Raw genomic sequence first — 12481 nt, forward strand, 5'->3', positions numbered from 1 at the left:
TTATGCAAACGTACATACAGGCGTTTCGACCTTTCACATGAGAGGTCCTCTTTAATGTAATAAAATTATATGACTATAAAAAACATTTAAATTATATTACTATAAAAAAATTTTAATGTAATATAACTTTTTCATATTGAATCTAATGTGAAAAGGTCGAAACGGCTGTATGTATGTATGCATAATTGTTAGTCTACAATAAACATATAAATATCGTATAATAAAAACAACAAGCGTAACTCCTTTGTCTTTTTACAATTCGATTGTATAAAAAATAGTTATTAAATCTAGAAGTAAATAAGTTCTTTGAAAGGACTATCGACTGCTGTTTTTGTTCAAAACCTCTAATGCTATTATGCATATTGACATTTTGATTTAATGTATTTATCCACCGTGTCTATTATAAGTCTATTGCAATTACTGCATTATTGTTCGGAAATACGACATCACAGTGCTGCTGGCAGTATCAAAATAATTTTGAAACGGCTTTGGCAGTGGACTATTTGTGATGTCATGATTATTGCACTGACAGTAAAAAGAGAACATATCCATCGTATGCAAAGGAAACTGTAAACAATTGTTTTGTGGCAAACGGGACTCCCTTCCTTGCTCGAAAGTTATCGCAAAAATATTTCTTATTGTAATTGCTATTGTTATTTGTTTTTTCAACACGGAAAAAATTAGATCATAATTAGATCATAAACGAAGTAACTTAATTTTTCTAAAAGAAAGAAATAAATTGCACTTATTACTTTACTTGCATCTTATAATCATAGATCCAATTACCAGATAATTTCGATAAACAAAATAATCTGTTGAATTTATTATCATAGCTACAAAACTCTAAAAATAAAATTATATTACGTATAAGATAGTTTTTTATATTGATTTTACTACAATATAATCTTGTTGAACTTTGCGGGATAGATGGGCATGTGCTCAAGAGATACCTTATAAGAGTGCCTTATTCGATATTAGCGAGATATATTGCACCGTCACTGCCTTAACAAAATTATACACAATCACGGGTTTCCTAACGGAAAATGCAGTAGTCGTTTTTCGCGCTACGAATATGTCTCATTTCAAATACGGTAAGCAATACAATGATTGATGTCGTTAGTTCATCGCAATTTGCGCGGGAAACATTTGCAAAGTTATCTATTTATATTATCTCTTTAAAAAAAATGTTTCTATAAAAAAGTTATGTTCTCTTTTGGAATATTAATTCTTATGAAAAGGTAATTGCATGTTTTCTTTTCACTCGTCTCTTTCTTACATCTTATTTTTCCTCTTCACACACATACACACACGTACACACGCGCGCGCGCGCGCGCGCATAAAGATTGTATTTTCTATTATAAGTTTACGGAAATAAATTGTATTTTGCGCGTTTCTGTTTTGCAAAATCGTGGTTCAGTGATCTTTCTGATATTCTGGTGGATCCTCACTCCAACTGCGAATATTATTCGGAACGATGACATCTGTGGATCTTATAATGGTAGACGTCTGTATTTGGAGCTGCACGAGAGAAGCATCCTCTATGCAAAGAACGTCACTTTCGTCAGAAATTTATCGAGGCAACTGATGCCGTGTCCTTACGCCACGACGATTAACAGTTCACATCATCATTGCAGCCTTGAATTAGTGACTTGTCCGTCCTGTGTGATAGTTCTCACCTTCAAAAATATCGCGCTTCCAAATAATTGTGGCGACGGAGGAATCGTTATGGATAGCCCATGCAGGTGAGATATCGATTCATCGGTGACCACTGAATATGTTATCGAGTGAAATAAAATCTTATGTCGAATTTGGCTGTAAAACAAAATGACCTTTTGGAACATGTTTTAGAACTTATTTTGTTATATGAGTAACAAACTGTGGTATTTAGTTCTTATCGATCATGTATCGAACGATAATGATGTTTAGAAGCAACTAGAAAACTATGTTAGAATTATTGTCTTAACTCAATCATTTATTGATGTAACTTACAATTAGATCTATATGACTCTTAGGATGCTTCATACATCGTGATAATTAATTTTGAAACCATATATACGTTTTATAGATGCGACTACGTGTGGCTCTCGGAACCACCCTACGAAGAGGTTTCCGGTCAACCCTTCTGTGGATTGTACGCACCGATCACATATAGATCAAGCACGAGAATTCTATCTATATCTCTGCTCTACAGCCAATCTCACAAGCACGCGTTTACCATCGAATATACGGCAGAAAGTTAGTAAGGAAGTTAGTAATTAACATTGTAACGGAAGAGAAGATGGTGTTAATAGTGTAGTTATAATGAGACATCTCTTAATATCTCCACTAAGTTACAATTAATTATCTCCATTAAGTTACAATTTTTAGTATTACTTATGGAATTATTTACTTAGTAGCTTGCCGTGATATCGTGATATGATTTTTTTAAGTTGTGATATGCGTTTAGACTTAATACTAATGGCCGAATACGAAGTAATGTTCAGATATTAATATTGCACGAAAGATTAAAATAACACAGAACTTTAATTGGATTAGATAAAATTTTTAATTCTTTATTCTATTCGCAGTAAATCTATTTGTGTATTAATTCTATTTGTGAAATTTCGTAGAGTGCTGACACGAATATGCTTTTAACGTATTTACTCATTATAGCGATATAAATGCTTTTTTAAATCGAACATTATTGTGGTCGCGGTGGACAAAGTATTCTGGAATCGACACTTTTGTTCCACAGGAAATACATTGCATCTGAAAGGGACTAAAATGACATCAAGAGCATCGACAAAGGGTTTAAATGGTACCAGCGGAGGTATTCTGATGTCGCCATTTTTTCCGGCTCAATATCCCCGTGACTTGGGTTTGGAATATATCATAACATGCCCCAGTGAGACCCCCTCCTGTCGCATCAGGTTGTTGTTTAGCGACTTTCAATTAGCAACGGTCTCTATAATAGAGGTGCATTTCTAATTATCTTTTAATATCAGAAGAACTTTTGTGAAACAAATTGATTGACAAAATGTCAATGTTCTGGTTTTATCTCCTTTTCCAAAACAATCATTTTTAGTATTTTATAAGAATAATTAAACATAATTTGCAAATCTGAAGGATATTTAATATATTAGAACATTATGCGGATACTTTGGTTAATTTTTGAATTTTTTTCTATTTTATTTGAATAATTTCATGACTAAACGATGTTCTTGATTCGTTTACCATAAGCAGTTTTACGATTGGAACGGACAACGTTTGGACGTGAGTAGTGGTGCCCGATTTCGGCCTCCAGTCATAGTGAGTTCCGGTTCATCGTTACTGATAAGATTCTATGCGAATGGTGGTACAGGTCTTGGTTACAAGGCCTTTTATTCCTTCGTCATCGGTCACGCATATGACAAATCCGTACAACCGATCACCGACTGCGGTGGATATGTGGAAAACCTAGGCGGCACCATCACGATGATGAACATGGTCGGTCGAGGAGTAAAGATCTATGATTGCGTTTGGCTAATCAGACCACCCAAGAACTTCTTGCATATGAAGACGCATATGTATCTGAAGGTAGTGAGTTTCACTGGCATGGGTACGTTGCAAAACAAATTAAATATTTTATTAAAATATTTAACAATACGACGATTGCATTTCTATAAATAATATCCTGTAGAAAACTTAGAAAACAAGCAAAGCAGGAAGAATCGACAAAAAATGATAGAAATAAAATATAAAACTTTGTTTGTTTTTTTCCTTCCATTTTTATCAATTAATTTAAATTAGTCTATTTTTCCATGGTGTAATCTCATAGAAAAGATGAAATTAATATGAAGCATGGTTCTGATTGTGAAAAATAGACAGAATCGGCTTTTCCATAAGTACCGAGTATGATTATTTTTCAGCCGGCAATACGGAGTTAATCGTCAAGGAAGGTCCAACTTCGGCCCTAACGTCACTGGAAGTTATTCGACATCCAACGAATCAATTACAACCGCTAATACACAGGGAACACATCGCGCCGGTCATCAACGGATTCCATGTGAGTCTTCGTGGTACATTCAATCCAAGTTCTTACTTGGCGATTGCGTATGCAGCCTTCAGTTATGTAGGTAAGTCTGTCTTCGATGATTACTTCGCAAGATGATTACTTCATTCTAATAAAGCATGTTTTAAGGTGGTTCTTTAAAAAAAAGTGCTGAAAATTTAGATATTATCTCACCCAAAAACACAAATATCTGCATTTAATCTACAATTTAAATAAAATATTAAAACTATATATCTCAATTATGAAATACTATGACACAATTGAAAAACTGATATTGATTACAAGCAGATAAAATTAAAGCTACAATATTTAATAATTAATTCAGTAATAAGCAAATTGGCTAAGAGGCACATTAATAGGGATAATTACCCTATTTGTATACAGTTATATAGTCAAAGAAGCGCCTCCGGTTCTTACTTGTCACTAAGTTATATGTTAAAAGTTAGATTTTCAACTTTTTTCTCACATTTCATTGTATAAAGAAATTAGACATTTCTCTATATATATGATAACTCGATTTATTAAAGAACCACCTTAATATACATTTCGTTTTTTTTTTATTGGATTATAGCCAGAGCTAGGCATCTGCACATTTCGGCCGATTTTCATTTTGGTTCCCGTCCCTTACCTTACTATTCCGCGCAATCTAAATGCTGATCGGCTGAGCTAAAGGGAGGGAACCACAAGCCGAAAATCGTCTAACTCTGAATTATATGTTGCAGATTGCTTTGCGGGCACCGATTTTCTGTGTCAGAATCACAGGTGTATTCCAAGCAAGCTAAATTGCGACGGCTTTGATCATTGCGGTGATAACAGCGATGAACCAGCGACGTGTTTTCAAAGTATGTATCTATTCTAATCAATTATATTTAATTTAAAAAGAACTAAATTTATTTTTAATGCAAAGAAAATTATGTGAAAATTAATGACAATATAACAATTTATAATACTTTTTTTAAAGTGAAATAAATATGCTAATTACAGCAATAATTTAAATACATATAAAATATTTAAGTAATAATTTTTTACAATATGCATTTTTTATATATGTAATGTATTTAAATAATATTTTATTACAATATGTATTTTTTTATATTGTAGATGTTTAAATATAGTAGGTACCACTTTTATAAATTGATTTCCGAATAAAATGTCATGTACAGATTGGGAGATGGAACCACGCGATCGTAAGTGGCATATGAACAAAGCGAATTATTATTTTCCGAAGATCGATCGATATCCTGATTTGAAAACGGCCACCTTGATTTTCGTTGCCAGTAGCCTTGGCTTAATCGTTCTAATATCGGCTCTCATTATACTGCTATATAGAATTGGAGCCAGAGCCAGACAACAAAGAGAATTACAGTCTCGTTTGGAAACAATCAGCGAGCTTCTAGGTACGCGTTTGCGATTTTTCTGTAGAAAATATTCATTCTCAGAATCTCAACACTTGTAGTACATTTATTTAAATAAAGAAAATTATTCAATTCGAAAAAGTTATTTGCAGGAAGTCTTTTATGTCCTATACTAGTAAAAAGAAAGTTTGAAATTAATAATTGTACTCGTGTAATTGTATGTGCAACGTGTTTATATAACATATGTAAGAGTCAAGATCATCGAAGTTGGGTTCCCTATTATCAATTTTTACCTTAAAAACATATATTTACTTGTATTAATTCACGTGTATTTTTTAGAGGTAGAAACATGCAATTGATACATTTCTATCAGATTGTTTATATGAAAATTAATAGATTACATTGCGAATTTCAAATGTGAATTAGCATATTGACTACTAATGGGAGTTAGTTAGTTAGTTCCCATAAATCAGTGCGAGCAAAACATCTCTCACGATACTCCGGACAGTTTTTGATATTACAGACGGTGCACGAATCGATGAAATATCTATTCCGGATGATCCTCCTGATTATGAGGCTCCGCCAGATTATGAAGAAGTCGCAAAGCTTGCTTTGTCAAAGAAGACTCAATGCTTGAAATGCGACAGAACTTTCAACAGAAACTTTTCAAATCAGTAAGACGCTCCTTTCTTTTATTTTATGGGGTAAAGTGGTTACACAATTTCGACTATGATACAATTCTGAACGAAATGAGATTTAAATTCAATTATCGAAGTCCAAGTTTGGTTTTTTCCTGTTTGATACTTTTCAATATTCTTCACATAATGAGAAAGTTACCAAATTTAAACCTTGAAAATTGGATTCACACCACGTTTGAAATTATATCACCTTACCCTATATTGCAGCAATGTATAGATACTTTCTCGGAAGAGCAAAATATTTTATGTACTCCTGTAGAACTTAGTGAAGGCCTTCGGTCTTTAGGATTTCTCAAGATTTCCCCGACCTTCCTTACGAACTTGAAAATGGTACGAATATGAATTATCCGTGAAGGCCTCAAAAGTATTATAGTTAGTGTTTATTAAAAAAAATTATTAGATTTAAACTTCAATCCCTGTAAAAAGAATAAGAGAGAGATATATAAATAATAAAATATTCTCTTCTTTAAAAAACACAAAACTTATATAAAAAAACAATTTGTATTTTTAAAACAGAAAACTTGTTTCAGCGGAGTAGGATCATGTCCAAAAGTTACATTTTATTGATGAATATTATTTTGTTAATAATTTTTTAATGGATAACAAGCGATGACTAAAATCTCTTGAAAGTCATTCTGGTTCGTGACATTGACAACATATGTCAAGGTCCAATTAAGTCATTGGGGATTGTTCCCTTTTTCTTCATTTTTACCAAAACACAAAAGAACTTTTTTATTGTAGTACACTTTCATATTTTTATAACATTTCTAATATCTTATCCAACTTGCCCAGTTGTTTTCGCGATTCCATTCTTTCTTTATGTCTTTTTTCTATTTTTTCTTTTACTTTTGCACGATTATCTAAATTTGATTTTATTTTGCTAGCAAAAGATCATGTTCTGTTAAATAGTATAATCAAATTCTGATTTTTGCAAAACTATACCTACAATTTCTAAAAATTCAGTTTTAAACTTTGCAATTAAAGGCACGAGAATGCAAGTTCTTCTACTTATTTGGTCATGGAGAGCGCGAGCAACGATCGTAGCAACCAAACGACTCCAATATCATCGGAAAACAACCAACGTGCACTATCTACACCAGAAAGTCCACCACCTCCGTATATCACACCACCAGGAACTATATTGAGAAACATAGCTAATCTATCAACATCGATGAAACAAATTTGTCCTGTTCGGCTCCGATGCAGCGCGCAACATCCTCAGGCCTCCTCTGGCAATCGTCCACCTTCTAATGGTCCATCCTTATTCATGAACGCCGAGACTGTTGATACATATCAGACGGATTGTATAGCTTCGGGTACGAATCAACAATTCCAAAATCCCCCGAAAGATCGGATCATGCGTGAAGTTGTTGAAGAAGATACTACGGTAGTATTACAAGAAAATAACGGACATGTTTCAGAAGAAGATTATGAAGAGCTCGTTAATAAGTAATTTCATGATTTTTATATGTATATCATAGTAAGTAACCTAGGCTGATTCTAGGTCTATGTGTGAAGGTCAAGGAAGAGGAAAAACGCGTCACAGACGCTGGGTCCGAGAAAGAGCAAAATCTCTGTTTCCTGCGCACTTAGCGACGCACTTGCTCAGTTGCCCTGTTTCTTGCCCCTTGAACTCAGCGTCTGTGACGCACTTCCCTTCTCCCTTAATCCTCACCCCACATATACATATACGCACTAACACATAATGGCTTAGAATTGGCCTAGCTTATCTATTTATCATATTATTTCTCTAACACTCTGTTGCTCATATTAAATTATTTAATTAAAGGACTGATAGTTTGGATGGAAGGGATACTAGTTGCTCCTGCGAGGGCGCGTGTAGCTGCTCCAATCTACAAGATCTTTTAGTTGGTAATCCATCAACTTCTATGAGAAGCGAAGATTGTCAGATATCGGAGTCAGAACGCAATCAAATACCAATCGTGTCTTCTTTCGTGAGGAAAATCGACGAACATCAGGAGGAAGATTCTTTTGTTTCAAAAAGTGCTGTTATTAAATGTTTGGGTTCCAAACTGACAAAACCATTTCATCATAGCACCAATTTAACAGCCACTTTGTCGCCTTGCAACACTTTGCATCGTTCCTCCAAAAAATTCTCCTATGATAGCTGCGTTAATAAGATCTCAACGATTAACAACTGTTGTGACAAGCTGCAAGACAATTTTGAGATTGCGTCGGAAGCAGCCAGCAGCGTCGGGCATATCAGTCCTAGAACAAGAGCAAACACGCTTAACGACACATCGAAGCGCATGTCTTGCATTACTCGAAATCATCAATTACGTCATAGTGATCGTCGACACTCCAGCTGTGATGTGGACAGTTTGTACGAAGGCATTAAGGTCCTCGACTCGTATTTAGCACGAAGAAGCTCCAACATCAACCATGAACATCGACATTCGGTCACCGTGATATTATTCGGCACACCAAAGCACGGACCCACGTGCAGTTTAATTGCATCGTCGGAACAAACAAGAAGAGAAAGATACATACGCGCTCGTACTTGGCGCTCCAATGAAGATGTCCCATCAAATTAATTCGTTCTTGTTTGACGAAGCTGATTAATGATAGCAAAGTAATCGAACATTTGCATTTATATTAACATAAATAAGCTAAAATCAATAATTTTGAGATAGTATCAATGATTATGTTCGTTGATTTTTTGTTAGTTGAAAACCATGCAAATTTCAAGATTTTAGATATCTCAAATACGTTCTTATTCAAAGCTGACCATGCCTTAGAATATTAAATTGAACAAAAATTGAACAAAGCACCTTTAGTAGTAGAGAGTTTGCCCTGTAAAATCCTTTTTTAATCTTTTTTTACGTTAATTATTCGCTGAATAATTACAATTTAAAAATGGGCAAAAATTTACTGAGAAAAAACGATCCCCTAATTTTTTTGAGCAGTGCAATTTTACAGAAAAATATTATTGGGCACAAAGATCAGCTTTGACTAAATAAGGCTTTTTTCGCTTATTTGTGTTATTCACATATTGGTCGATTTTTATTTATTGCAGTTGTAATTAATTTTTCTTTTACAAACAGAATAAGGATCGAAGAAAATAAATTATTGATCTGCATGTGTCGAAGTTTACTATAAATTAATTTACGAAAACTTTCACTGATAATGAATTAAAAATATAATATAACGGAAATAATATAATATAATATAACGGAAAAAATATAATATAACGGAAATAATATAATCTTTGACAATACTAGTTAATTACAACAAAAAATTACTTCAAATCGGACTAGATGTTTTTTATAAATTGTTGAACGCTGAAAACGTAATCCAAAAAGTTCCAGCACGTCAGGTTTCTAAGATAATTGAGATTTAATGTCAAAAGAATGACTATTTTAATAATATTTGACATTATTTTGAAAAGAAGATTAACATTTTTGCACATTTTTTGCAAATTTGCAATAATTTGCTTTTTCATTAAACTCAGCAAAAATGAGCATCTGACAAAATAGACCTCAAAACTGACACAGTAGGCAGTAATGCCACATATTACCTATAAATAGACGATTGCTTTTAGCTCCGATAGGACTATTTGACAAGCAACACGATAAAGATTAAATTAGCTTATGATCTATTTTACAAACAGGTATACCAGTTTACGCTGCATGCCTATTTTATATTTGAAACCATATTATAAAAATATGAAAAAGAAAAAAATATAAATAAAACTAATTTAGGAAACTATATGTATAAACACGTACAATATAATATTATCAATAATATAGCTACTATTATTTAAACTACGCAAGTTGCAAAAGAAAATCATAAGTATTTTATTTTCACATTTGTAAGAATTCATTTTTAGCTAATTATGAATACTAACCACAAGTATGTGAATTATGAGCTTTTATTTCTTTAATTATCTAAATAGATTGTTTTTATCAGTAATTAACAAAGTGTTCCAAGAAATAAGAGGATGACTTTTTAGGAAATGTCAGTATCGGTGACTTTCTTGTATAAATTTAATTGTTTAATTAAAAAGCAAACAAAGAAGAATTTATAAAACACACATATGACATTATTATAATTTATTATCAAGTTAATTTACCCATAATCGATGCGATTAAAAAATTTTTTGATTTTACATATATCAGTTTAATTGAACTAAATAACAAAAAATTACATTGCTTATAAAAAAATTAATTAACATTTAAAAAGGTAGAAAAAAACTATGAACAGATACATTGATAATTGGATACTGCATAAAATCAATTTTTACATGGTGATTATTAATTGTCTAAAGTCTAAAGTAATGAATCACGCTATATCAGATTGAACTCTATATGAAATCTTATTTTCAGAAGAAAAAAAATGAAAAGAGCGAAGCAAGAAATGCTTCTATATGATACGACGATAATAATAATTTAATGATTATAGAAAACGCTATTCTTTTAGAGACGTATACGCAAATATTTACAAATGATTTTTGAGTTAATAATTTCATTCATATCTACTCAGATAATTGTCAAACAACTTACGATAAGTTTGCGTTTGTCTTTGACACTGGAATCGTTGTAAGAACATATGCTCGAAGAATGTGATGCTTATCTAAATACTTAACTAGATTCTATTTATGCCATTTAAGGAATATTGTTTAATTTGGCTTGGCTAACTCTCGACGGAAATTCCACACAGACAATCTCCAAATAATCTCGAAATACTCTCGTTAATTACATTTTTTAATTAGATTAAGACTTACGTTCTCGTACTGCTTAGAATAAAGCATACATAACGTCGTAGTAAAATATAGTCAAATATTTCATTAGCCTTTATTTTCAGCTTACACGTAAAATTCCATATTCTTAAACGCGAGAACGATCCTTATACTTTGTAAAGAAATAGATTATCTTAATCTTCATAAAAGGCTCCAAAGAATAAATCACAGGAATAAGAGAATCCAAGCAAGAAATTCAACGTCTACCTGTATAAATTTCTCACATTTCTCATATTTGCAGGATTTAACTACAGGATTAATCGTTTTCCCATGTGTGAAAACACAGGTTATTTTAAAATTTTTAAAGAGTTTAACTGTTCATCTTTAATATTAAGGAGGATGATTGTTATAAAACAAATAAAACGGATAATTGTTGAAATATGTGTAGTATAAAATTATCAAAAAAAACCACTAAAAATATTAATCATGAACTACTTACCGCATAGTTGACAAACATGCAGTATTTTTATTATTATTCGAACTAAAAGCTGCTTTTATATTGCATGTTTCATTACTTTTGTTAAACAACTATTGTACATACAACTGTTTATTTAATTTCACACTGAAGATGACTCAATACCAAGAGTTGAAACGTCTGTAAAGAATTTTTTGTCTCAGATATATGGATTCTATATGCGATTAACCTATGTTAGCTCACATTGGCTTGGATTCTTATTTCTGTAGATTATATCTTAGACCCCCAAAGAATATTTTAGAAATAAATCTTTTGACAAATTTGCAATTTTGCGAAACTGAAAAGTTTTGATAAATTTCTCTTAATATTTCTGTTGAGAAAAAAATTTTCAAAAAACTTGTCTCTAAGATATTATTTGGTAGGTCTAAAACATGTTATAAATTTATTAGTCCGGCTTTTATTCTCATTATCACGCAAACATAATATTTTGGTTTTCATTTATGCATAAGCTGTAACGTATGTATCGTAGAATAACATAATCTATGGCGATCATATCGGTGCAGAAAGTAAAAAGAAAAGTTTGTTTCAATCATAGACCTTAAGTATGACTGACCAGTGCCTATAGTTTTTGAAGAAGTGCCAACGCCAGGGATTCTAACATCTGACCTGCTGATTTGAGAGAGAGAGAGAGAGAGAGAGAGAGAGAGCATTTTGATTTTTATCCTAAATACAACTAAATATTAAAAAATTTAAATTTTATAAAATGATCACGATTTTTTTCACGCGGCTTCTCGGACTATAAACAAGAATCGCTTGGGAAAGATTACAAAAAACGCAGCATTTCACCTGTGAGTGAGCTTCAACATTGGGCTCTACGGTGAAAGCACATTCAACGTCGAAATCATCGAATTGACGTCGAATCAACGTCGATTTGATATTGATTCCATTGTCATTTTTCACTGGGTTTGAACGTATTTGATTGTAAACGTCATATATAATTTAAAAAATTATAAGAATTATTTGGCATAGGAGCAGTTTCGGGAAATTGTGAGCAAATTTCGAAATTCCAAACTTTTTTACATTTTCTCCTGACTTTTTCCGATTTGCATGACCAATTTCAATTTCCCTGACTTCCCGGTTTTCCCGGTTTTCCAGGTCTGTGGTATCTCAACAACACAAAACTTGCAGTAATATTGCTGCAACTTTTGCACTGTTGGAGATACT

The 12481-nt window shown here is 32.4% G+C and overlaps 1 protein-coding gene across 2 annotated transcripts; it reads left to right on the forward strand.

Moving 5' to 3' along the window:
* The first annotated feature begins 937 nt into the window (after nt 1-937).
* Nucleotides 938-8866, forward strand: Culd (CUB and LDLa domain). Of its 2 annotated transcripts, none has more exons than XM_018506879.1 (11): nt 938-1091; nt 1418-1742; nt 2066-2235; nt 2735-2955; nt 3223-3577; nt 3888-4094; nt 4753-4872; nt 5194-5427; nt 5894-6059; nt 7068-7532; nt 7873-8866. In XM_018506879.1, exons 1-11 carry the CDS (start codon nt 1073-1075, stop codon nt 8636-8638), a joined length of 3048 nt encoding a protein of 1015 aa, XP_018362381.1. In that variant the 5' UTR covers nt 938-1072; the 3' UTR covers nt 8639-8866. The 2 variants fall into 2 exon arrangements, with proteins under 2 accessions (XP_018362381.1, XP_018362380.1); XM_018506878.1 differs by having other exon boundaries at nt 1071-1091; nt 5909-6059.
* Nucleotides 8867-12481: the final 3615 nt, after the last annotated feature.

This window comes from Trachymyrmex cornetzi, unplaced genomic scaffold, assembly GCF_001594075.2.
Source record: "Trachymyrmex cornetzi isolate Tcor2-1 unplaced genomic scaffold, Tcor1.1 scaffold23, whole genome shotgun sequence".
Taxonomy (NCBI): domain Eukaryota; kingdom Metazoa; phylum Arthropoda; class Insecta; order Hymenoptera; family Formicidae; genus Trachymyrmex; species Trachymyrmex cornetzi.